The 24,415-nt window shown below is 36.5% G+C and overlaps 3 protein-coding genes and 2 long non-coding RNA genes across 12 annotated transcripts; 2 read left to right on the forward strand and 3 right to left on the reverse strand.

Moving 5' to 3' along the window:
- Window positions 1-73: 73 nt before the first annotated feature.
- On the forward strand, window positions 74-1,371 carry LOC148175912 (uncharacterized). The gene is made up of 3 exons (XM_088033618.1): window positions 74-296; window positions 342-987; window positions 1,035-1,371. Exons 1-3 carry the CDS (start codon window positions 153-155, stop codon window positions 1,322-1,324), a joined length of 1,080 nt encoding a protein of 359 aa, XP_087889744.1. The 5' UTR covers window positions 74-152; the 3' UTR covers window positions 1,325-1,371.
- Window positions 1,372-3,384: 2,013 nt separating this feature from the next.
- LOC148175913 (tRNA (guanine(37)-N(1))-methyltransferase) lies at window positions 3,385-4,916 on the reverse strand. Its single transcript, XM_088034691.1, has 2 exons — window positions 3,551-4,916; window positions 3,385-3,504 (listed from the first exon to the last, which is right to left on the reverse strand). The coding sequence occupies exons 1-2, from the start codon at window positions 4,881-4,883 to the stop codon at window positions 3,473-3,475; spliced, it is 1,365 nt and encodes a 454-aa protein (XP_087890817.1). The 5' UTR covers window positions 4,884-4,916; the 3' UTR covers window positions 3,385-3,472.
- Window positions 4,917-5,178: 262 nt separating this feature from the next.
- On the forward strand, window positions 5,179-8,477 carry LOC148175914 (uncharacterized). 3 transcript variants are annotated; one of them, XR_015769968.1, is made up of 7 exons: window positions 5,179-5,309; window positions 5,363-5,602; window positions 5,811-6,007; window positions 6,137-6,284; window positions 6,823-7,041; window positions 7,306-7,654; window positions 7,704-7,898. It is a non-coding gene; the product is annotated as an uncharacterized LOC148175914 (long non-coding RNA). The 3 variants fall into 3 exon arrangements; XR_015769967.1 differs by having other exon boundaries at window positions 7,306-7,616; XR_015769969.1 differs by lacking the exons at window positions 5,179-5,309; window positions 5,363-5,602; window positions 5,811-6,007; window positions 6,137-6,284; window positions 6,823-7,041 and adding an exon at window positions 8,189-8,477 and having other exon boundaries at window positions 7,396-7,616; window positions 7,704-7,931.
- Window positions 8,478-12,940: 4,463 nt separating this feature from the next.
- On the reverse strand, window positions 12,941-16,683 carry LOC148175915 (uncharacterized). 6 transcript variants are annotated; one of them, XR_015770005.1, is made up of 6 exons: window positions 15,951-16,074; window positions 15,634-15,857; window positions 15,296-15,365; window positions 14,758-14,977; window positions 14,177-14,487; window positions 13,865-14,089 (listed from the first exon to the last, which is right to left on the reverse strand). It is a non-coding gene; the product is annotated as an uncharacterized LOC148175915 (long non-coding RNA). The 6 variants fall into 6 exon arrangements; XR_015770001.1 differs by lacking the exons at window positions 13,865-14,089; window positions 14,177-14,487 and adding an exon at window positions 16,518-16,683 and having other exon boundaries at window positions 14,754-14,977; window positions 15,951-16,253; XR_015770004.1 differs by lacking the exons at window positions 14,758-14,977; window positions 15,296-15,365; window positions 15,634-15,857; window positions 15,951-16,074 and adding exons at window positions 12,941-13,167; window positions 13,502-13,591 and having other exon boundaries at window positions 13,860-14,089; window positions 14,177-14,401.
- A 333-nt stretch (window positions 16,684-17,016) lies between these two features.
- LOC148175916 (uncharacterized) lies at window positions 17,017-18,882 on the reverse strand. The gene is made up of 2 exons (XM_088034573.1): window positions 18,636-18,882; window positions 17,017-18,590 (listed from the first exon to the last, which is right to left on the reverse strand). Exons 1-2 carry the CDS (start codon window positions 18,657-18,659, stop codon window positions 17,103-17,105), a joined length of 1,512 nt encoding a protein of 503 aa, XP_087890699.1. The 5' UTR covers window positions 18,660-18,882; the 3' UTR covers window positions 17,017-17,102.
- Between the last annotated feature and the right edge of the window lie 5,533 nt (window positions 18,883-24,415).

A 24,415-nucleotide genomic window follows, 5' to 3' on the forward strand; every position in this document is an offset into this window, starting at 1 on the left:
TGCGTGTTTTTGAATTTTTGCGGTTTTGGGAGATTTTGGTTGGGTCTCCCCTACTTGGCAATTTTGGTACGGTGTCCCCTACTAGAACGAAACGTCAATGTCAAATGTCAATTTTAATTTGACAGCTCGTGTCAAAACAATAATAACCAAAAATGGAAGTGTTCATCCCGAACAACATCTGTAGAACTTGCATAAACACCGAAGACAACATTGTCAAGATCCAGAACACGTTTATCAGCTACGACGAGCACACAATTCCAATTCTGGACATCCTAACCTTACTTTCCGACGTCAAGGTAACCTAACCTCATTTTGTTCTTTTTTAACCAGAGAATGTTTAGTTAGAAGACAATTACGGGGACAACATCTGCTCGAGCTGCGTGGAAAAAGCAGCAATTGTGTACAAATTCAAATTACAATGCGACCAATCAAACATCTTCTTCAATGACTTCCAAAAGAAAATCGTCACAGTATCTGACCCCCCCAAACCCGAAGAAGTACACGAAACCGAGACCAAAGCAGAAGAAAAACCAAAACGGAAGACAAAGAAAGTGAAGCGAAGCGACGGCGACAAAGTGTTGTTTTGCCACGAATGCAACAAGTCCTTCAAGAATAAGTACATTTTAAAAGCGCACTTGAAGCGCCACATCTACAAGGGGCACTATTTGTGCAACGTGTGCGGGAAGGGGTTTAACTCCCAGGCGTGTTTGACCCGCCACACGCGCGTCCACACCGGCGAGAAGAACTATGAGTGTGAAATTTGCCACAAGAAGTTTCCTTCATCTAATAATTTGAATCTCCATTCTCGGATCCACAGCGGAGTGAAACCTTACTTATGCACGATTTGTGGAAAGTCGTTTAGTCACCCCACTGGTCTCACTTACCACATGAGGACCCACACGAAAGAAAAGCCCTATACTTGCGAAGTCTGCGGGAAATCCTTCGCGATTCGCTGTCACGTCGACCGACACAGGAAGACTCATTCAGGTTTGGTGAGAGCCTCTGTTGTCTTTACTTTAAATTGGGGGTTTTAGGAGAGAGGCCGTTTCCCTGTCAACAGTGCGATAAGGCGTTCATTAAAAAAATCGACTTGCAGAGACACGAAGCGGTGCATTTGGGGGTGAAGCCGCACGTTTGTAATGTTTGTAATAAGGCGTTTTTGAGGAAGATGCATTTGAATTATCATATGATGGTGCACACGAAGGAGAGGCCGCATGTTTGTAAGGTCTGTGGAAAGGGGTTCATTAGGAGGTACTACTTGAAGGACCATTTGAATAGGAGGCATGGGATTGAGGAGGATTTTAAGGCTCAGGAGGATGGCTGATTTTTTATTAAACGTATTATAGTTGGAAATAAATCGAGTGAAACGTGGCGGAGGCGCACACGCAGAGCGTTGTCATAAAGCGTCATTTGTCAGCCATAGAGCGTGATCTGTTGGTCATAGAGCGTCATCTGTTTGTCATAAAGCGTGATCTGTTTGTCATCGATCGTGGTCTGTTCATTGTAAAACGTGATCACTTCATAGAGCTTGAAGTGTTCATCGTAAACCGTGAACTGTTGGTCACACAGCGTGATCTGTCCACCATGGACCGTGTTCTGTCTGTCATAGAGCGTGATCTGTCCATTACAGAGCGTCATAAAGCGTGATCTGTCCGTCATAGAGCGCCATAGAGCGTGATCTGTCTGTCATCGAGCATAATTTGTTCGTCATATAACGTGATCTGTTGGTCATAGAGCCTGATCTGCTGGTCATAGGGCGATAGAGCGTGATCTGCTGGTCATAGGGCGATAGGGCGTGATCTGTTGGTCATAAAGCGTGATATTTTGGTCATAGAGCGTGATCAGTTGGTCATAAAGCGTGATCTGTTGGTCATATTGCGTGATTTGTTCATCGTTAAACGTGTTCTGTTTGTCATCGAGGGTGATCTGTTGGTCATAGAGCGTGATTTGTTGGTCATAGAGCGTGATTTGTTGGTCATAGAGCTTAATCTGTTTATCGTAAAACGTGATGTGTTGGTCATAAAGCGTGATATGTTGGACATAGATCGTGATCTGTCCGTCATACAGCGTGATCTGCTCATCATAGAGCGTTTTGTCCGTCATAGAGTGTGATATGTCCGTTATAGAGCGTCATAGAGCGTGATTTGTTGGTCATAGAGCTTGATTTGTTGGTTATAGAGCGTGTTCTGTATATCGTAAAACATAATCTGTTGGTCATAGGGCAATAGGGCGTGATCTTTTGGTCATAAAGCGTGATCTGTTGGTCATATTGCGTGATTTGTTCATCGTTAAACGTGTTATGTTTGTCATCGAGGGTGATCTGTTGGTCATGGAGCGTGATTTGTTCGTCATATAGCGTGATCTGTTGGTCATAGAGCTTGATTTGTTGGTTATAGAGCGTGTTCTGTATATCGTAAAACATAATCTGTTGGTCATAGGGCGATAGGGCGTGATCTTTTGGTCATAAAGCGTGATATTTTGGTCATAGAGCGTGATCTGTTAGTCATAGAGCGTGATCTGTTGGTCATAAAGCGTGATCTGTTGGTCATTTTGCGTGATTTGTTCATCGTTAAACGTGTTCTGTTTGTCATCGAGGTTGATCTGTTGGTCATAGAGCGTGATTTGTTGGTCATAGAGCGTGATTTGTTGATCATTAGAGCGTGATTTGTTGGTCATAGAGCGTGATTTGTTGGTCATAGAGCTTAATTTGTTTATCGTAAAACGTGATGTGTTGGTCATAAAGCGTGATATGTTGGACATAGATCGTGATCTGTCCGTCATACAGCGTGATCTGCTCATCATAGAGCGTTTTGTCCGTCATATAGTGGTGTGATATGTCCGTTATAGAGCGTCATAGAGCGTGATCTGTCTATCATAGAGCGTGATTTGTTGGTCATAAAGTATAATTTGTTGGTCATAAAGCGTTCTGTTAGTCATAGAGCGTCATAGAGTGATCTGTTTGTCATCGACCGTGATCTGATGGTCATAGAGCGTGATTTGTTGGTTATAGAGCGTGATTTGTTGGTTATAGAGCGTGATTTGTTGGTCATAAAGCGTGATCTATTTGTCGTAAAACGTGATGTTGGTCATAGAGCGTGATTGTGATCGTAGAAAATTAAACACCAGCCAACTTCGACCGAAATTTTATTGTACAAATTATACAGATATAGAGCTATGGTGGAGGCGCCGCGCGAATCACAACTGCATGGCGTTCAGCTGATCCATCGCCTCTTGCGACTGCTGCTGCGTCTTCTCCGACTTGTCACCCCGCGATGGCAGTTTCGTCTTCGCCTTTCCCTCTTTCTTCTCATCATTGATATTCCTAATTTTATCTTGTAATCGAACGAGTTCCTTATCCATATCCGAGATTTTTGCCCTATTCTTCACATTGATCTGTTTTAGTTCGGTTTTGACAGCCTTCGCCTTCGCCTTCAGCTTCAGACTTTTAGCCCCGGCGACTTTGAAGACGCTGTTAGTCTTCTTCTTGTTCTTCCCCATGACGAGCTAGAAAAACAGAAATAGTTAAACTCCAACTAGAGGAAAAACCCACTTTTCTTTTCCCCCGTTTCATCAGTTTCATTCTTCCTTTTCTTCTTGATTAGGATCTCCCGGTCTAGCTTAAACGTGACTCTCATCATCTCTTTTAAAGAGCTGACAGTGCGCACTTTGAACACCTCGAGGATTTTAACACCACCGCCGAGTTTTTGGTGGATTAACCTCCGGGCGATCTCTTCACAGTTCTCCCCTTTCGCGAAACAGTAAAGGAGGACAGTTGGGGGGTTGGGGAGCTCCGTTAACTCCCCATCGTCGTACAAACCGACGAACGAAGACAAGAACTCCGCCGCCAACGCGGGGAGGTTCATTAAAATGTAGACTTTCCTCCCCAAGTACTGGGGGAGGAGGCTCTTAACATCCCCACCGATGAACTCCCCTCCGTCTTGATTAAACGCTTGAAAGAACTTCGAATCGACTTTGTTCTTCTTCGCGTTGTGACTCAACCATTTAAACGATTCGGGGTTCAAGTCGTTGGCGTAGACTTGACACTTCCTTTTTGCTAGAGGGATGGAAAAGGGCCCCACGCCTGCGAAGACATCGAAGACGACGTCTCCAGGGTTGATCATGGTGACGATTCTCTCGTGTTCGGTGCAGAGGCGCGAGTTCCAGTAGACTTTCGAGAAGTCGAAATCAAACACGCATTTGTTCTCTTTGACGGAGGTGAGCATGTCGTCGTCTCCACGGAGGACTTCCATGTTGAAATTCCGATACGTGTTATCAATCATTGATGTTTTATTGACGACAGTGCGGCAATTCGGGACTTTCTCGTACAACACTTCCCCGATCAAGTCCTTGTAAGCTAGGAGGTGTTCCCGTAGGTTCACGTGGACGATATGCCCGACTTTGGTGAAGCTGGAGACTCCTTCAACGTCCTGAGGGAGCACAGCTCTCAGCACACTCTCAAGAGAGAAGTTATCGTAGGTTAAAGTGTAGGGGCACGTCTCCAGAGAGGTGGAGTCCACATCAAGACTCCTAAACTCGGGGCTCAGGTCCTCCCAGCGCTCCACCGTCTCTGGGTTTAAATAAATGTGGATTTCGTCAGAGACAGTCTGGACAGGCTTGAAATTTTCCAGTTTTAGCAGCGATTTCTTAAGAAAGGGAAGAACTGTGGAGATCGTCACGTTCGTGAGCTTTAAACGGGGTAGTTTGACTGTCTTTTCGAACAACTGCTTGGTTAAGGTGGTCAGACCTGCGACGTGCTCCGGTGGTTTTAACAGGTTTGAAGACATTGGGGGTGGTTTTGGCAATGACGAAACGTGTGAGCGTTGTCTTAAAAGAAGTGAAACTGAGAAAAGGGCTTTGTTTCGAGGTATAAAAGAAGAGCGCATGTAATTTGAGGTTAACTCACTTTTGACAGCTGGTATGAGTGATGTATTAGAGATGTGCCCACCGAGAAATCAAAATGTATTATTGGTTGCCTATACAATTTTATTAACAATACATTTTTGTGAATTTAAAACGTAGCATTAAATACGTAAATAAATAAAGTAAAATTAGAACTTGTCGGACTAGAAGTTTTTGCCCAACTTTCTTAATAATTTGGTAGATTTTATGTTTTATGCAAGTTGGATAACCAATGAATGTTTTGCAGTCAGCCCATCTCTAACTTTAGTCGGTACATACAATTCCTGTAATGTCAGTAAAATTTGCAGCTAACTTCGCTTCGAGCTGTTTGAGTTTGGTGTCGGAAAAACTGTTTCAAATTGATTAATAATGATGTTGTTGGATTCTGGGAGCTTTCTTGGATAACCCAGGTAATCGAAAGAGTCTTTAAAACGTAATTTTCTGGTGTATAGTGCAATTTTAGGTTGTGTCTAACATGTGGAAGATTTTCACGTTTTACCAAGTATCCAGAGCCAACTTTTAATTAATTTAACGAAAATATGAATGTAGACTTCAAGTTTTTGTAAGAAATCGCCATTTGAAGATGAAGGGAGTTGAAAAATGTTGGAACGTCTAAAACTAAAAACGTTGCAATGTTGCGATTTGAACGTTGTCAATTGGAGCCCTAGATGAAGGTCTTATCTAATTGGGAATGTTTAAACAGGTACAATTTATTTATTTTTAAAATTAAAAGTTGGGAGAGAAATCCTGTTTTCTGATTGGTTGAGCGAATCAAAAAATTCCATCGTTCTGATTGGTTGCGTGAATGGCTTGTACTAATCACCCACCAAAGAGCATGTATTACTGGTTGCCTACTTATTAAAATGTTTGGTGTAATTGTTTTTATTAATAATTTAAATTCTGATTTTCAGACCAAATCATTGAAAACGCTGCTAATTGGACAACATATCAAAGGAGTTTGTTTCAGTCAACTTTCTGCAAATGGTACAACAATGATTTTTAAGAACAGTTTTACAGTCCACTTCACTTGAAGTTTTGGAGTTTTGCCCAAAAGTTTCAAGAGCCAAGAGAAGGGTAGTTTTGATTATTCTACTAAACACGTAACAAGGTAACTTGAAACTTAACTAAGTTGTGGAAAACAATTTTATTTGACAGCTTTTTGGTGTAACTGTTAAGAATTTTAATTCTTTGATCTGAATGTTTGTGGATTTGATTGCAACTAATGTTTTGCTTTTAGAAAAAAGAATTAAAGCAATACCGAGGAGGCACTGAAGTGAAAGGAGGCCACAGAATATATGCAAGTTGCTGTGACCATATTGACCATGAAATTGAAATGGGGCTGCGGTTGACTTATATATCAATTTCCCAGAAATGGAACACAATTGGTAAAAGAAAAATCACCTTTTTTTTCATATTAGATGTCAGAATTAGAGATTGATTTGAAAATGTTCACAAGTTGTTGAGATCTTAGAACAACTTTACAGTTTGTGCTACCTATACCATATGAACACGAAATTTTTGTTGTAAATTGTTTTGTGATTTAATTTGACTTGTTTAAATTTACTGGGTGTAAATGTTTCAACAATTATTTGCTAACTTTTCTATTTATCCAGTTCACTGTTGTGGATGAAGGTAAACGAAAATTCTCATCATTTTCGTGAAATTGCGACGTCGTACAGTTTACTGGATGGAGAATTAGCAGTTACGCGGAAATTTAGACACTTGACAACAGCATCACTTCATGTGCAAAAAATAAAAAAAAAATGCAATTTGTAGGTAATTTGCAGTTTTTTAACTTTTGTTTGTGTTCATAGAATGAAAATTTGAACTTGTTTTTTGGTTGCTTTTGTTGTGCTTTTTTTTATCTACAGATTTTAAAATGCGAATTTTACGTACTTTTTATTAATTTTTCAATATTTTCAGGAAGGAAAAATCTACAAAAGAGATGTTTTGATTGCCACATGGAAATTGTCAGATCGTGGATCTAAAACTGGAAGTTTCTGGAACTTGAGAACTACGGGCAGCTTCTAGTTGGGTGAGACATGACTGCTTGTGCAAGAACTATAAAAAATTGGTTTGGTGGTCATTCACAGCAGTTGTTGCAACGTCTTTGGATCGGAAATTTCGTCTTTTGTTTTGAGGGTAAGTTCTTTTAGTTTTTGTTTTTCTAACTGAAGAGAAGATTAGCAAATTTCGAGTAACGAGTCAGTTTGAATTTACCTCCATTTTGTTCAAATTCCACTAAACTTGGATTTGGCTAAAAATCCGTCATTCTGATTGGTTGGTTCGAGGTTATTGTAGACCTTGTATTCTTGGTTGCCTACATAAAAAATTTTGGGCGCACTTTTTATAAATTTTAAATTATAAATTTAAGCAACTTTTTGGTAATTTTAGAATATTTTTTAGGGAAAAGAAACGAACAGAAGAATTGTCTCGACTGTCACCCGAATTTGAATAGTAAATCTGAGAAGTTTCGAAGTTTCTTCTAAAAGATCTGTTTCACTAGGCCAAAGTCTTTTACTATGTTTTCGCTTCTTGGAATTCGTCTTGTATCCACACTTCTATACGGACAGAATAAATGGAGTTACGGAGTGAACGAAATTCTGCCTAGTTGGAAAAAAAATTGACAAGCTGTGGAGAATTTTTGTTCTTTTTGAAGTTGAGAAAAAGAAAACTTCTTACAGCTGCTGGTTGAGTGAGATCATTTGTTTTCTCTGGTAATGACCAAGTTTGTTATAAACATCTGTAAAGTTATGTAAGCTTAAAGTTCAGCACCGACTCGTCTAACTTCTTAATTTTTACAGTTTACTGATGTGGATAAGATGAATATAGGAATTTTGACCTTGTTTGCGAAGTTTCAACGACCTGAAGTTTTCTGGATGCAACCTGAATCAGCAATCAGACGGAAATTCAGACCCTTTTGACTAGAACATCACTTACTTCTTATGCAAGAAATCAAGAATTGTGTGATGTTTGTCCAGGCCAGTTCTTGCAACATCTATGAATAGGAAATTTCATTTCTTGTTTTGCGGGTAAATTACAGTTATTTTTGGCAAAGCGGAGGAAAGATTTGGTAAATTTCAATTACTTCACAATTTGAATTTCCCTCATTTTTCCAAATTCCACTAAACTTGAAATTGGGGAAAATCCTTCGTTCTGATTGGTTACTCGAGGTCACGGTCGTTCTTGTATTATTGGTTGCCTACATTTTAAATGTTAGGGGCACCTTTTATCAATTTTAAAATGCTCATTTAATCAACTTTCCGTTAATTTTTGAATTAATTTTCAGGAAGATGAAATGTCTCAACTGCCAGATGGAGGATCATGCATTGGATTTCCACATTTGGTCAGAAAATGGAGAATTCTGTAATTTTCACCTTTTACAAATGTTTGTAACAAGATCTCAGCACTGTTGGAATTTTCAGTAATTAGAAAACTGTTTTGAGAAATTCATCATTTGGAAACTTTTGCTATTGCGATCTTGTTACTTTTCTTAAGATAGAAAGTAATCTAAGAACGAACGTATGCAGTTAAACTTTGAGCTCAGATTTGACTATTGTTTCATTTTGTTCTTTAAATATAACGGCTCTTCTGTAGTCAAATGTGTTCGGAATTGTTTGTGAAGTTTCAACGACTTGAAGTTTTCTGGATGCAACCTGAATCAGCAATCAGACGGAAATTTAGACCCTTTTGACTAGAACATCACTTACTTCTTGTGCAAGAAATAAGAATTGTGTGATGTTTGTCCAGGCCAGTTCTTGCAACATCTATGAATAGGAAATTTCATCTCTTGTTTTGTGGGTAAATTACAGTTCTTTTAATTTATTTTTGGCAAAGCGGAGGAAAGATTTGGTAAATTTCAATTACTTCACAATTTGAATTTCCCTCAATTTTTCCAAATTCCACTAAACTTGAAATTGGCAAACAATGCTTCGTTCTGATTGGTTACTCGAGGTCACGGTGGTTCTTGTATTATTGGTTGCCTACATTTTAAATGTTAGGGGCACCTTTTATCAATTTTAAAATGCTCATTTAATCAACTTTTCGTTAATTTTTGAATTAATTTTCAGGGAGGAGAAATGCACAGATGAAATGTCTCAACTGCCAGATGGAGGATCACGAATTGGATTTTCACATTTGGTCAGAAAATGGAAGATTCTGTAATTTTCACTTTTTACAAATTTTTGTAACAAGATCTCAAAGCAGTGTTGGAGTTTTCAGTAATTAGAAAACTGTTTTGAGAAATTCATCATTTGGAAACTTTTGCTGTTGCGATCTTGTTACTTTTCTTAAGATAGAAAGTAATCTAAGAACGAACGTATGCAGTTAAACTTTGAGCTCAGATTTGACTATTGTTTCATTTTGTTCTTTAAATATAACGGCTCTTCTGTAGTCAAATGTGTTCGGAATTTGATTGGTAACTTCTTGTAAATAGTTCAAATTGCTTGTTTAATGTGAATTAGGTGATTTATGAAAATCTTTGTTTTTAGGAAGAGCGTGGATGCATTTGTTTCAAGACATCAAGAAGCACCTCGTGATGAAGAAGACGAAAATCGCGATGGAGAAGTAGTGCACCAGTCTGAATTTGAACTCAACTGCATTCAAAGACGTGGGACGTGGAGGTCGACAGTCAATTGGGGCACAGCTTATGTTTAGTATAATTTGTACTGGAGTTTCTGGAGAGTTCTATATTAAAATTAAGGGGGCAATGGCCTACGTAACGGCCGTTATGGGGGCGCGAGTAGAATGTTTGATTTATTACAATGTAGACTTGTTTTTGGCTGAATAAATGCTTTTGAGAAGTTTGTTGTTTAATTTTTCGCTGGAGTTATGTTGTAATTGGGCCTCATTAGCTTCTACGCTTCATTTAATCAAATTTGAACAGATTTATCAATCAATTTTTACACTTAATCTAGGCAACCAATTATACACCATGGCAAGTTGTGTAACTGTTATTACGCAATGGAGGGGCGTCAAATTAATACCACAGGACCGGCTCGAGCCCCTCTATCGATTACCGTTTTCAGAATTGCTCTATCTTGCTTGGTTCCCGAGATTTTCACGTTTACATTATGGGGTAAATCGCGAATAATTCCCTTATTACCCCGATTTTTTGCAAACCGATTCAAAATTCGTTATCTACATGGAAAGGCCGATCTTTTCAGCCCAAAAATTCCAAAAAAAAACACCATGAACTTTTTTGGACCAATTTAGCGGGGAAAGTCGTTGAATTTTCTTTCACCCTGCTTTCTAGGGCCCCTCTATCGGTTGCGGTAATTGGATTAAGGTTTTTGTGAAATCACTTTTGGTGACAAATTTCTAAAAAATAAACTTTTACGTCGAAAAGTTTGAAATTTTTCTGATTTTTCTCAAAAATGCTATCTCCGTTATTAAGCCGAATTTTGAAAAACGGACCACAGATTCGGAATCGGGGCCCCCGGCTTAACCCCCTACCTCGAAAAACACGCCATTTAAATTTGGAAAAATTTTTATTTTTTTTATCATTTTTTTTATGAATTTTTCTATTTTTCAAACGCGAATAACTCCTTTATTTACCGAAGGATTTGCTTGAGATTGGTATCAGCTCTTGCCCTAGAGGCCCTCCATCTTTTGGTGGCGATAGAATTGCTCTACAACGCTTAGTTTTCGAGTTATTCGCGTTTGAAAAATCTAAAAATCCCTAAAAAAAATGATAAAAAAAATAAAATTTTTCCAAATTTAAATAGCGTGTTTTTTGGGGTAGTGGGTTAAGCCGGGGGCCCAGATTCCAAATTTGTGGTCCGTTTTTCAAAATTCGCTTTAATAACGGAGATAGCATTTTTGAGAAAAATCTGAAAAATGAACTTTTCCCTCGAAAAATTTAAAATATTTCAATTTTTCTCCAAAATGCTATCTCCGTTATTAAGCCGAATTTTGAAAAACGGACCACAGATTTGGAATCTGGGCCCCCGGCTTAACCCACTACCCCGAAAAACACGCTATTTTAATTTGGAAAAATTTTATTTTTTTTTTGACTTTTTTTTTAATTTTTTTTATGAATTTTTCTATTTTTCAAACGCGAATAACTCCTTTATTTACCGAGGGATTTGCTTGAGATTGGTACCAGCTCTTGCCCTAGAGGCCCTCCATCTTTTGGTGGCGATAGAATCGCTCTACAACGCTTAGTTTTCGAGTTATTCGCGTTTGAAAAATCGAAAAATCTCTAAAAAAAATGATAAAAAAAATAAAAAAATTTTCATATTTTAACAGCGTGTTTTTCGGGGTAGAGGGTTAAGCCGGGGGCCCAGATTCCGAATCTGTGGTCCGTTTTTCAAAATTCGGCCTAATAACGGAGATAGCATTTTTGAGAAAAATTCTGAAGAATAAACTTTTTCGACAAAATTTTTTAAATTTTTCTCATTTTTCTCAAAAATGCTATCTCCGTTATTAAGCCGAATTTTGAAAAACGGACCACAAATTTGGATTCTGGGCCCCCGGCTTAACCCACTACCCCGAAAAACACGCTATTTTAATTTAGAAAAATTTTATTTTTTTTTTTGACTTTTTTTTTAATTTTTTTTATGAATTTTTCTATTTTTCAAACGCGAATAACTCCTTTATTTACCGAGGGATTTGCTTGAGATTGGTACCAGCTCTTGCCCTAGAGGCCCTCCATCTTTTGGTGGCGATAGAATCGCTCTACAACGCTTAGTTTTCGAGTTATTCGCGTTTGAAAAATCGAAAAATCTCTAAAAAAAATGATAAAAAAAATAAAAAAATTTTCATATTTTAACAGCGTGTTTTTCGTGGTAGAGGGTTAAGCCGGGGGCCCAGATTCCGAATCTGTGGTCCGTTTTTCAAAATTCGGCTTAATAACGGAGATAGCATTTTTGAGAAAAATTCTGAAGAATAAACTTTTTCGACAAAATTTTTTAAGTTTTTCTCATTTTTCTCAAAAATGCTATCTCCGTTATTAAGCCGAATTTTGAAAAACGGACCACAAATTTGGATTCTGGGCCCCCGGCTTAACCCACTACCCTGAAAAACACGCTATTTAAATTTGGAAAAATTTTATTTTTTTTATTTTTTTTTATTTTTTTTTATAAATTTTTCTATTTTTCAAACGCGAATAACTCCTTTATTTACCGAGGCATTTGCTTGAGATTTGTGCCAGCTCTTGCCGTAAAGGCCCTCCATCTTTTGGTGGCGTTGGAATTGCCCTACAACGCTTAGTTTTCGAGTTATTCGCGTTTGAAAAATCCAAAAATCTCTAAAAAAATGATAAAAAAAATAAAAATTTTTCCATATTTTAACAGCGTGTTTTTCGGGGCGGAGGGTTAAGCCGAGGGCCCAGATTCCAAATCTGTGGTCCGTTTTTCAAAATTCGGCTTAATAACGGAGATAGCATTTTTGAGAAAAATCAGAAAAATTTCAAACTTTTCGACGTAAAAGTTTATTTTTTAGAAATTTTTCACCAAAAGTGATTTCACAAAAACCTTAATCCAATTACCGCAACCGATAGAGGGGCCCTAGAAAGCAGGGTGAAAGAAAATTCAACGACATTCCCCGCTAAATTGGTCCAAAAAAGTTCATGGTGTTTTTTTTTGGAATTTTTGGGCTGAAAAGATCGGCCTTTCCATGTAGATAACGAATTTTGAATCGGTTTGCAAAAAATCGGGGTAATAAGGGAGTTATTCGCGATTTACCCCATAATGTAAACGTGAAAATCTCGGGAACCAAGCAAGATAGAGCAATTCTGAAAACGGTAATCGATAGAGGGGCTCGAGCCGGTCCTGTGGTATTAATTTGACGCCCCTCCATTGCGTAATAACAGTTACACAACTTGACATGGTGTATAATTGGTTGCCTAGATTAAAGGTAAAAATTGATTGAAAAATCTGTTCAAATTTGATTAAATGAAGCGTAGAAGCTAATGAGGCCCAATTACAACATAACTCCAGCGAAAAATTAAACAACAAACTTCTCAAAAGTATTTATTCAGCCAAAAACAAGTCTACATTGTAATAAATCAAACATTCTACTCGCGCCCCCATAACGGCCGTTACGTAGGCCTTTGCCCCCTTAATTTTAATATAGAACTCTCCAGAAACTCCAGTACAAATTATACTAAACATAAGCTGTGCCCCAATTGACTGTCGACCTCCACGTCCCACGTCTTTGAATGCAGTTGAGCTCAAATTCAGACTGGTGCACTACTTCTCCATCGCGATTTTCGTCTTCTTCATCACGAGGTGCTTCTTGATGTCTTGAAACAAATGCATCCACGCTCTTCCTAAAAACAAAGATTTTCATAAATCACCTAATTCACATTAAACAAGCAATTTGAACAATTTACAAGAAGTTACCAATCAAATTCCGAACACATTTGACTACAGAAGAGCCGTTATATTTAAAGAACAAAATGAAACAATAGTCAAATCTGAGCTGAAAGTTTAACTGCATACGTTCGTTCTTAGATTACTTTCTATCTTAAGAAAAGTAACAAGATCGCAACAGCAAAAGTTTCCAAATGATGAATTTCTCAAAACAGTTTTCTAATTACTGAAAACTCCAACACTGCTTTGAGATCTTGTTACAAAAATTTGTAAAAGGTGAAAATTACAGAATTCTCCATTTTCTGACCAAATGTGGAAATCCAATGCATGATCCTCCATCTGGCAGTTAAGACATTTCATCTGTGCATTTCTCCTCCCTGAAAATTAATTCAAAAATTAACGAAAAGTTGATTAAATGAGCATTTTAAAATTGATTAAAGGTGCCCCTAACATTTAAAATGTAGGCAACCAATAATACAAGAACTACCGTGACCTCGAGTAACCAATCAGAACGAAGGATTTTCCCCAATTTCAAGTTTAGTGGAATTTGGAAAAATTGAGGGAAATTCAAATTGTGAAGTAATTGAAATTTACCAAATCTTTCCTCCGCTTTGCCAAAAATAAATTAAAAGAACTGTAATTTACCCGCAAAACAAGAGATGAAATTTCCTATTCATAGATGTTGCAAGAACTGGCCTAGACAAACATCACACAATTCTTGATTTCTTGCATAAGAAGTATGTGATGTTCTCTAGTCAAAAGAGTCTAAATTTCCGTCTGATTGCTGATTCAGGTTGCATCCAGAAAACTTCAGGTCGTTGAAACTTCGCAAACAAGGTCAAAATTCCTATATTCATCTTATCCACATCAGTAAACTGTAAAAATTAAGAAGTTAGACGAGTCGGTGCTGAACTTTAAGCTTACATAACTTTACAGATGTTTATAACAAACTTGGTCATTACCAGAAAAAACAAATGATCTCACTCAACCAGCAGCTGTAAGAAGTTTTCTTTTTCTCAACTTCAAAAAGAACAAAAATTCTCCACATCTTGTCAATTTTTTTTCCAACTAGGCAGAATTTCGTTCACTCCGTAACTCCTTTTATTCTGTCCGTATAGAAGTGTGGATACAAGACGAATTCCAAGAAGCGAAAACATAGTAAAAGACTTTGGCCTATTGAAACAGATCTTTTAGAAGAAACTTCGAAACTTCTCAGATTTACTATTCAAATTCGGGTGACAGCCGAGACAATTCTTCTGTTCGTTTCTTTTCCCTAAAAAATATTCTAAAATTACCAAAAAATTGCTTAAATTTGTAATTTAAAATTTATAAAAAGTGCGCCCAAAATTTTAGATGTAGGCAACCAAGAATACAAGGTCTACAATAACCTCGAGCCAACGAATCAGAATGACGGATTTTTAGCCAAATCCAAGTTTAGTGGAATTTGAACAAAATGGAGGTAAATTCAAACTGACTGGTTACTCGAAATTTGCTAATCTTCTCTTCAGTTAGAAAAACAAAAACTAAAAGAACTGTAGATTACCCTCAAAACAAAAGATGAAATTTCCTATCCAAAGACGTTGCAACAACTGCTGTGAATGACCACCAAACCAATTTTTTGTAGTTCTTGCACAAGCAGTCATGTCTCATCCAACTAGAAGCTGCCCGTAGTTCTCAAGTTCCAGAAACTTCCAGCTTTAGATAGACGATGTGACAATTTCCATGTGCCAATCAAGACATCCTTTTTGTGCATTTTTTCCTTCCTGAAAATATTGAAAAATTAATAAAAAGTTCATAAAATTCGCATTTCAAAATTTGTATAATTTGACTACACAAGAGCTGTTACATTCAAAGAACAAAATGAAACAATAGTCAAATATGAGCTCAAAGTTTAACTGCATACGATCGTTCTTAAATTACTTTCTATCTTAAGAAAAGTAACAAGATCGCAACAGCAAAAGTTTCCAAATGATGAATTTCTCAAAACAGTTTTCTAATTACTGAAAATTCCAACAGTGCTGTGAGATCTTGTTATAAAAGCTTGTAAAAGGTGAAAATTACAGAATCCTTAATTTTCTTACCAAATGTGGAAATCCGATTTAAGATCCTCCATCCGGTAAATGAGACATTTCTTGTGTGCATTTCTCCTGCCTAAAAACACAATAAAAAATTAACGAAAAGTTGGTTAAATGAGTATTTTAAAAGTTATAAAAAGTGCGCTTAACATCCAAAGTGTAGGCAACCAACAATACAATAACTCCCGTGATCACGTGTAACTAATCATAACGAAGGATTTTTTCCAATTTCAAGTTTAGTGGAATTTGAAAAAAAGGAGGGCAATTCAAATTGTGAAATAACTTGAAATTTACTAATCATTCCTTCACTTTGACAGAAATAATTTAAAAGAACTTTAATTTACCCACAAAACAAGAGATGAAATATCCTATTCAAAGATGTTGCAAGAACTGGCTTGGACAAACATCAAACAATCCTTGATTTCTTGCACAAGAAGTGATGCTGTAGTCAAAAGGGTCCAAATTTTCGTGTCATTGCTGATTCAGACTGCATCCAGAAAACTTCAGGGTGTTGGAACGTCGCAAACAAAGTCAAAAATCCCATATTTATCTTATCCACATCAGTAAACTGTAAAAATTAAGAAGTTAAGCGAGTCTGTGCTGAACTTTAAGCTTATACAACTTTACAGATGTTTATCAAACAAACAAACTTGGTCATTACCAAAGAAAACAAATGATCTCACTCAACCAGAAGCTGTAAGAAGTTTTCATTTTCTAGACTCCATAAAGACCAAATATCCTCACAGTTTCTGTCTAATTTTTCTCAAGAGTGCGACTAGGCAGGATTTCGTTCATTCTGTATCACTTTTTATTCTGTCTCTATAGAAGTGTGGATACAAGAAGAATTCCAACAAGCGAATACAGAGTAGAAGACCTTGGTCCATTGAAGATCTTTTAGGAGAAACTTCAAAACTTCTCAAATTCGGGTGAGAGTCCAGACCATTCTTAAATGCGTTCTTTCTCCCTAAAAAAACATTCTAAAATTAACGAGTAGTTGGTTGAATTCACATTTTAATTATTAATAAACAGTACGTCAAACATTTAAAATGTAGGCAACCAACAATACAACGTCTTCAATAACCTCGTTACAACCAATCAGAATGAAGGATTTTTAGCCAAATCCAAGTTTAGTGGAATTTGGACAAAATGGAGGTAAATTCAAACTGACTAGTTACTGGAAATTTACTAATCTTTTCCCTACAGTTAGGAAAACAAAAACTAAAATTACCCTCACGACAAAATGAAATTTCCTTTCCAAAGACGTTGCAACAACTGATCTGTATGACCACCAAACCATTTTTCTTCATTTCTTGCACAGGCAGTCATGTTTCACCCAACTAAAAGCTGCCCGTAGTTCTCAAGTTCCAGAAACTTCTGGTTTTAGATTCACGGCCTGACAATTTCCTTCCTTGTGGCAATCAAGACATCTCTTTTGTGCATTTTTCTTTCCTGAAAATATTGAAAAATTAATTAAAAGTTCATAAAATTTGCATTTTAAAATATGTAGATAAAAAAGCACAACCAAAGCAACCAACAAAACAGAAATTTCTGTGACCTCCAACAACTTATCAGAAATAAGCAATTTTTGGCTATTCAAAGTCAAGTAGAATTTAAACATAATGGAGAAAAATTCTTCATTCTATTTACACAAACAAATGCTACAAAAATGGAAATTACCTGATGAAAATGTTGCAATTTTTCTTGATTTCTCGAACATGAAGTGAAGCTGTTGTCAAGTGTCCAAATTTCCACGTAGTCGCTGACCCAGACTGCATCGTTCCGGATGTTAAGATTTTCAAAGTCTTCATCACAGTTAAACATACAAAGGCATTTCAAGCGTAATAATCTTCTTGTGTACACCACTAATCGGAAGCGCATTGACCACAGAAATAAACTCTCCCGCATTCCTCACATTGAATGTCTTCACGACATGTTTCCGAAGCACATTCCTTGCCAATTCTTGCAAAAGAAGCCCTCGTGAAGGAGCGAGCGTCTTTTCATCATGTCTTTGCAGCACAAAACTGCGAAGTTGAGGATCCCCAAAGAAACGTGACAAAGTCGACCAAGCTGGTTTGTAAAAATTTATCCTGGTAGTGTTGAGAAAAGTCTTGACCTCCAAAAGAGGGTCACATATGAAGTCCACGAGAGGTTCATCGAGGTTGCACCACTGGGAGGATTTTCCTTGATTTACACACAGAAGGAATCTGAAGAGATCGTTGAAGCCGTACTTTGAGTACACGATGTGAAGAGGCACTATGGGTTGAAGGCCGTGTTGAAACAAGAAGAAGAGAAGTTCCTTCGCGGTGTTGTCGTTGTTGAAATGTTTGATGATGCAACTGTCTAAAGCGCTCAAAAACCTCACCATGGGCTCACCCAACGCGCGAAGAAGTAGATCAAGTTTGAGGAGGATTTGATCCACACTAAGCCACTCATAGAAAATCGGAAAAAAAATTTCAGGCATTATTCTCGTACCGTTGAGTAAGAGGGTGGAAATGGTCGCCGATACCTTCGCTCCTGTAAGAAGAGTCTCCAACGACTGAAGACTAATTTTAAATAATCGACGAATAATTATTCTAAAGGTGACTTCAAACGTTGCTCTTTTCATTTCTAAACACTTGACGTCGCGGTGGAGAAAAGTGTGGAAATAAACAGAGTCCACGAATGCAAGGTGGAGCAACGCTTCAACTTCTATCTCGCATGTCTCATCTAGATAATTGAAGAGAATCTCTTGGATCAAAGGATGTCGATTTGTCATCACAGCCAATTCGAACGCGTTCCATCCCGCGTTGTTCTTAAGAAGAGGATCAGCGCCGTAGTACAACAACGTCGCGAAGACCTCGAAATTAACATTAGGATCCCCCAATAAACTCCTATGAAGGAGAGGATTGCCAAATTTGTCTTTATCACAGATATCTAAGCCGTTGTTTAGAAACAGCTCTGTCATTCTCCCCCAACAACAACCAAATAACAAAGAAACCTCACTGTGATTCGTTATGTGGAAAGAAACTCCTTTCTTTACGAGTTTTGTTGCGAAATATTCGACGTCTTCTGGAATGTTCAAACTCATGGCGAGGTGCAGTGCTGTTGCACCATCTTCGGCGAAGATCTCCAGGTCCTCCAAGTCGTGGAAAGGTAGCATAAAATCGAACAATTCCTTGCGATTTTTCCGAATTGTCGCCTGGAGCAACGTATGGCCTTCGGAGGTCAGTTTTTGACACCATTCTCGAGATCCATAGAGTGAAATCACCGACATAACATCCTCAAGGTTATTTCCAGCGAGCGCGTTTTCAAGTTCCAAAAACTGGAAATCAGATTCATTTTTAAAAGAATTAGCTCGGGGGTTTACCTTATTTTGGGGGAACGTCTCCATGGTTTCGTTTCTCACGTGAACAACCCCAGTGGCGACACTTCACAGATCACAGCCAACTCGAAATTTGAATCTGTCGGTATTAGAGATCACTGTGTGAAATTGGACGGTTTTTTCGGATTAACCAATTCAAATCCGATTGAAATTGTTTCTTTTTGCCAAATTTTCGAAGGTTCGAAACAATTCTTGCTCGATATCTCAGAAACTATTTTAGATATTGAGATGCGGTTTGGCCATAGTTTTAGTCATGAATTTTTGCGAAAATTTGCAAATTTCAACTGTAGAAAAATCAAAGAACTATTTCTTATGTAAAAAATCGCGAGAAAAACGATGGCGCAAACCGCATCTCAATATCTGGAATAGTTTCCGAGATATCGAGCATGAATTGTTTCGAACCTTCGAAAATTTGGCCCTCTGGCGAAAACCCAAAATTTCAAACGGCCATAACTCGGTTATTTGTTGACAAAAATTAAAAAATTATCATGTTTTTGAATTCAGAGTAAAATTCTGCGTAAAATGAGACCCATATTCGTTGAGTTTGCTTAATAAATAAACGAGGTATTGGATAAAAATTGTTTTGAAAACATCATTTTAGGGTGATTTTCAATCAATGTTTTCAAAATGAAAACGACGTTTAATAGCTTTGAATTATACATCAGTCGAAAGAAGCGCTAAAAATCTATCTACTGGCCAAATTTGAGATCAATCGGACAAATAGTTTACGAGTTATGACCAATATTAAAAAAATTGAAAAATTTTCATCGTTTGAGTCGGAATTTTTTTTCGCGAAAAATCGACTATCGAATTTTGGGCTTTTAGGCACTTTTTCTAACGTAAAAGTAGCCGAGAAAAAGAATGGCGCAAACCGCATCTCAATATCTCAAATAGTTTCCGAGATATTTAACTTTAAAAATTACGAAAAATGAAAAAAAATGAAAATCAACTTTCTGAAACTTTGATCGGCCATAACTCAGTTATTTGTTGTCGGATCTGAATTTAAATCCCAGATTTGAAATCTGCGTAAAATTCTGCGTACACTGATGTATAATAACTTAAGTTTACTCTAAAAAATAAGCGAGATATCGATATCAGAAGTTTGGCCATAGTTTTAGCCATGAATTTTTGCGAAAATTTGCAAATTTCGTTTGTGGAAAAATCAAAGAACTGTTTCTTATGTAAAAAATTGCGAGAAAAACGATGGCGCTAACCGTATCTCAATATCTGAAATAGTTTCTGAGATATCGAGCAAGAATTGTTTCGAACCTTCGAAAATTTGGCCCTCTGGCGAAAACCCAAAATTTCAAACGGCCATAACTCGGTTATTTATAGACAAAGATTAAAAAATTATCATGTTTTTGAATTCAGCGTAAAATTCTGCGTAAAATGAGACCCAAATTTGTTGAGTTTGCTTAATAAGTAAACGAGGTATTTGCCAAAAACTGTTTTAGAAACATCATTTTAGGGTGATTTTCAATAAATGTTTTCAAAATGAAAACGACGTTTAATAGCATTGAATTACACATCAGTCGAAAGAGGAGCTCAAAATCTATCTACTGGCCAAATTTGAGATCAATCGGACAAATAGTTTACGAGTTATGGCCAAAAATAAAAAAAATGAAAAATTTTCATCGTTTGGGTCGTAATTTTTTTTCGCGAAAAATCGACTATCGAATTTTGGGCTTTTGAGAACATTTTCTAACGTAAAATGAACCGAGAAAAACAATGGCGCAAACCGAAGCTCAATATTTCACATAGTTTCCGAGATATTTAACTTTAAAAATTACGAAAAATGAGGAAAATTGAAAATCAACTTTCCGAAACTTTCATCGGCCATAACTCAGTTATCTGTTGTCGGATCTGAATTTAAATCCCAGATTTGAAATCTACGTAAAATTCGGCGTACACTGATGTATACTAACTCAAGTTTACTCCAAAAAATAAGCGAGATATCGATATCAGAAGTTTGGCCATAGTTTTAGCCATGAATTTTTGCGAAAATTTGCAAATTTCAACTGTAGAAAAATCAAAGAACTATTTCTTGTGTAAAAAATCGCCAGAAAAACGATGGCGCAAACCGCATCTCAATATCTGAAGTAGTTTCTGAGATATCGAGCAAGAATTGTTTCGAACCTTCGAAAATTTGGCTCTCTGGCGAAAACCCAAAATTTCAAACGGCCATAACTCGGTTATTTGTTGACAAAAATTAAAAAATTATCATGTTTTTGAATTCAGCGTAAAATTCTGCGTAAAATGAGACCCAAATTTGTTGAGTTTGCTTAATAAATAAACGAGGTATTGGCCAAAAACTGTTTTGGAAACATCATTTTAGGGTGATTTTCAATCAATCTTTTCAAAATAAAACGACGTTTAATAGCATTGAATTATACATCAGTCGAAAGAGGAGCTCGAAATCTATCCACTGGCCAAATTTAAGATCTATCGGACAAATAGTTTACGAGTTATGGCCAAAAATTAAAAAAATTAAAAATTTTCATCGTTTGAGTCGCAATTTTTTTTCGAGAAAAATCGACTATCGAATTTTGAGCTTTTGAGACCATTTTCTAACGTAAAATGAGCCGAGAAAAACGATGGCGCAAACCGCATCTCAATATCTCAAATAGTTGCCAAGATATTTAACTTTAAAAATTACGAAAAATGAGAAAAAATGAAAATCAACTATCCGAAACTTTGATCGGCCATAACTCAGTTATTTGTTGTCGGATTTGAATTTAAATCCCAGATTTGGAATCTGCGTAAAATTCTGCGTTCACTGATGTATAATAACTCAAGTTAACTCTCAAAAATAAGCGAGATATCGATATCAAATGTTTGGCCATAGTTTTAGACATGAATTTGCGCGAAAATTTGCAAATTTGGACTGTAGAAAAATCAAAGAACTGTTTCTTAGGTAAAAAATTGTGAGAAAAACGATGGCGCAAACCGCATTTCAATATTTGAAATAGTTTCCGAGATATCGAGCACGAATTGTTTCGAACCTTCGAAAATTTGGCCCTCTGGTGACAACCCAAAATTTCAAACGGCCATAACTCGGTTATTTATTGACAAATATTAAAAAATTATCATGTTTTTGGATTCAGCGTGAAATTCTGCGTAAAATGAGACCCAAATTTGTTGAGTTTGCTTAATAAATAAACGAGGTATTGGCCAAAAACTGTTGTGAAAACATCATTTTAGGGTGATTTTTAATCAATGTTTTCGAAATGAAAATGACGTTTAATAGCATTGAATTATATATCAGTCGAAAGAGGAGCTTAAAATCTATCTACTGGCCAAATTTGAGATCTATAGGACAAATAGTTTGCGAGTTATGGCCAAAAATTAAAAAAAATGAAAAATTTTCATCGTTTGAGTCGCAATTTTTTTTCGCGAAAAATCGACTATCGAATTTTGGACTTTTAAGCACTTTTTCTAACGTAAAATGAGCCGAGAAAAACGATGGCGCAAACCGCATCTCAATATCTCTAATAGTTTCCGAGATATTTAACTTTGAAAATTGGGAAAAATGAAAAAAAATGAAAATCAACTATCCGAAACTTTGATCGGCCATAACTCAGTTATTTGTTGTCGGATTTAAATTTAAATCCCAGATTTCAAATCTGCGTAAAATTCTGCGTTCACTGATGTATAATAACTCAAGTTTACTCTCAAAAATAAGCGAGATATCGATATCAAATGTTTGGCCATAGTTTTAGACATGAATTTTCGCGAAAATTTGCAAATTTGGACTGTAGAAAAATCAAAGAACTGTTTCTTAGGTAAAAAATTGTGAAAAAAACGATGCCGCAAACCGCATCTCAATATCTGAAATAGTTTCCGAGATATCGAGCACGAATTGTTTCGAACCTTCGAAAATTTGGCCCTCTGGCGACAACCCGAAATTTCAAACGACCATAACTCGGTTATTTGTTGATAAATATTAAAAAATTATCATGTTTTTGGATTCAGCGTGAAATTCTGCGTAAAATGAGACCCAAATTTGTTGAGTTTGCTTAATAAGTAAACGAGGTATTTGCCAAAAACTGTTTTAGAAACATCATTTTCGGGTGATTTTCAATTAATGTTTTCAAAATGAAAACGACGTTTAGTAGCATTGAATTATACATCAGTCGAAAGAAGCGCTAAAAATCTATCTACTGGCCAAATTTGAGATCTATAGGACAAATAGTTTGCGAGTTATGGCCAAAAATTAAAAAAAATGAAAAATTTTCATCGTTTGAGTCGCAATTTTTTTTCGCGAAAAATCGACTATCGAATTTTGGGCTTTTAAGCACTTTTTTTAACGTAAAAGTAGCCGAGAAAAAGAATGGCGCAAACCGCATCTCAATATCTCAAATAGTTTCCGAGATATTTAACTTTAAAAATTACGAAAAATGAAAAAAAATGAAAATCAACTTTCCGAAACTTTGATCGGCCATAACTCAGTTATCTGTTGTCGGATCTGAATTTAAATCCCAGATTTGAAATCTACGTAAAATTCGGCGTACACTGATGTATAATAACTTAAGTTTCCTCTAAAAAATAAGCGAGATATCGATATCAGAAGTTTGGCCATAGTTTTAGCCATGAATTTTTGAGAAAATTTGCAAATTTCAACTGTAGAAAAATCAAAGAACCATTTCTTGTGTAAAAAATCGCGAGAAAAACGATGGCGCAAACCGCATCTCAATATCTGAAGTAGTTTCTGAGATATCGAGCAAGAATTGTTTCGAACCTTCGAAAATTTGGCCCTCTGGCGAAAATCCAAAATTTCAAACGGTCATAGCTCGGTTATTTGTTGACAAGAACTAAAAAATTATCATGTTTTTGAATTCAGCGTAAAATTCTGCGTAAAATGAGACCCAAATTCGTTGAGTTTGCTTAATAAATAAACGAGGTATTGGCCAAAAACTGTTTTGAAAATGTCATTTTAGGGTGAATTTCAATCAATGTTTTCAAAATGGAAACGATGTTTAATAGCTTTGAATTTTACATCAGTCAAAAGAGAAGCTCAAAGTCTGTCTACTGGCAAAATTTGAGATCTATCGGACAAATAGTTTGCGAGTTATGGCCAAAAATAAAAAAAATGAAAAATTTTCATCGTTCGTAATTTTTTTTCGCGAAAAATCGACTATCGAATTTTGGGCTTTTAAGCATTTTTTCTAACGTAAAATGAGCCGAGAAAAACGATGGCGCAAACCGCATCTCAATATCTCTAATAGTTTCTGAGATATTTAACTTCAAAAATTGAGAAAAATGAGAAAAAATGAAAATCAACATTTCAAAATTTTGATCGGCCATAACTCGGTTATCTGTTGTCGGATCTGAATTTAAATCCCAGATTTGAAATCTGCGTAAAATTCTGCGTACACTGATCACAACTCAAGTTTACTCTAAAAAATAAGTGAGATATCGATATGAGAAGTTTGGCCATAGTTTTAGTCATGAATTTTTGCGAAAATTTGCAACTTTCGACTATTGGAAAATCTAAAAACTATTATGTAAAAAATCGCGAGAAAAACAATGGCGCAAACCGCATCTCAATATCTGAAGTAGTTTCTGAGATATCGAGCATGAATTGTTTCGAACCTTCGAAAATTTGACCCTCTGGCGACAACCCAAAATTTCAAACGGCCATAACTCGGTTATTTATTGACAGACTTAAAAAAATTATCATATTTTTGGATTCAGCGTGAAATTCTGCGTAAAATGAGACCCAAATTTGTTGAGTTTGCTTTATAAATAAACGAGGTATTGGCCAA

The sequence above is a fragment of the Gnatocerus cornutus genome, chromosome 4 (genome assembly GCF_029298725.1).
Source record: "Gnatocerus cornutus isolate USDA-ARS CGAHR chromosome 4, icGnaCorn1.1, whole genome shotgun sequence".
NCBI classification, from domain to species: domain Eukaryota; kingdom Metazoa; phylum Arthropoda; class Insecta; order Coleoptera; family Tenebrionidae; genus Gnatocerus; species Gnatocerus cornutus.

What these genes read in the sequence shown, in the direction of transcription:
- LOC148175913 (XM_088034691.1), bottom strand. Translation starts at nt 4,883, where the DNA reads ATGCGCTCTTCTTTTATACCTCGAAACAAAGCCCTTTTCTCAGTTTCA. An exon ending in TGAAACGGGGGAAAAGAAAA is followed by an intron (nt 3,505 to 3,550) that starts GTGGGTTTTTCC and finishes CTGTTTTTCTAG; the next exon opens with CTCGTCATGGGGAAGAACAA.
- LOC148175916 (XM_088034573.1), bottom strand. Translation starts at nt 18,659, where the DNA reads ATGGAGACGTTCCCCCAAAATAAG. An exon ending in AGACGTTCCCCCAAAATAAG is followed by an intron (nt 18,591 to 18,635) that starts GTAAACCCCCGA and finishes TCTGATTTCCAG; the next exon opens with TTTTTGGAACTTGAAAACGC.
- LOC148175912 (XM_088033618.1), top strand. Translation starts at nt 153, where the DNA reads ATGGAAGTGTTCATCCCGAACAACATCTGTAGAACTTGCATAAACACC. An exon ending in CCTTACTTTCCGACGTCAAG is followed by an intron (nt 297 to 341) that starts GTAACCTAACCT and finishes GAGAATGTTTAG; the next exon opens with TTAGAAGACAATTACGGGGA. An exon ending in ACACAGGAAGACTCATTCAG is followed by an intron (nt 988 to 1,034) that starts GTTTGGTGAGAG and finishes TGGGGGTTTTAG; the next exon opens with GAGAGAGGCCGTTTCCCTGT.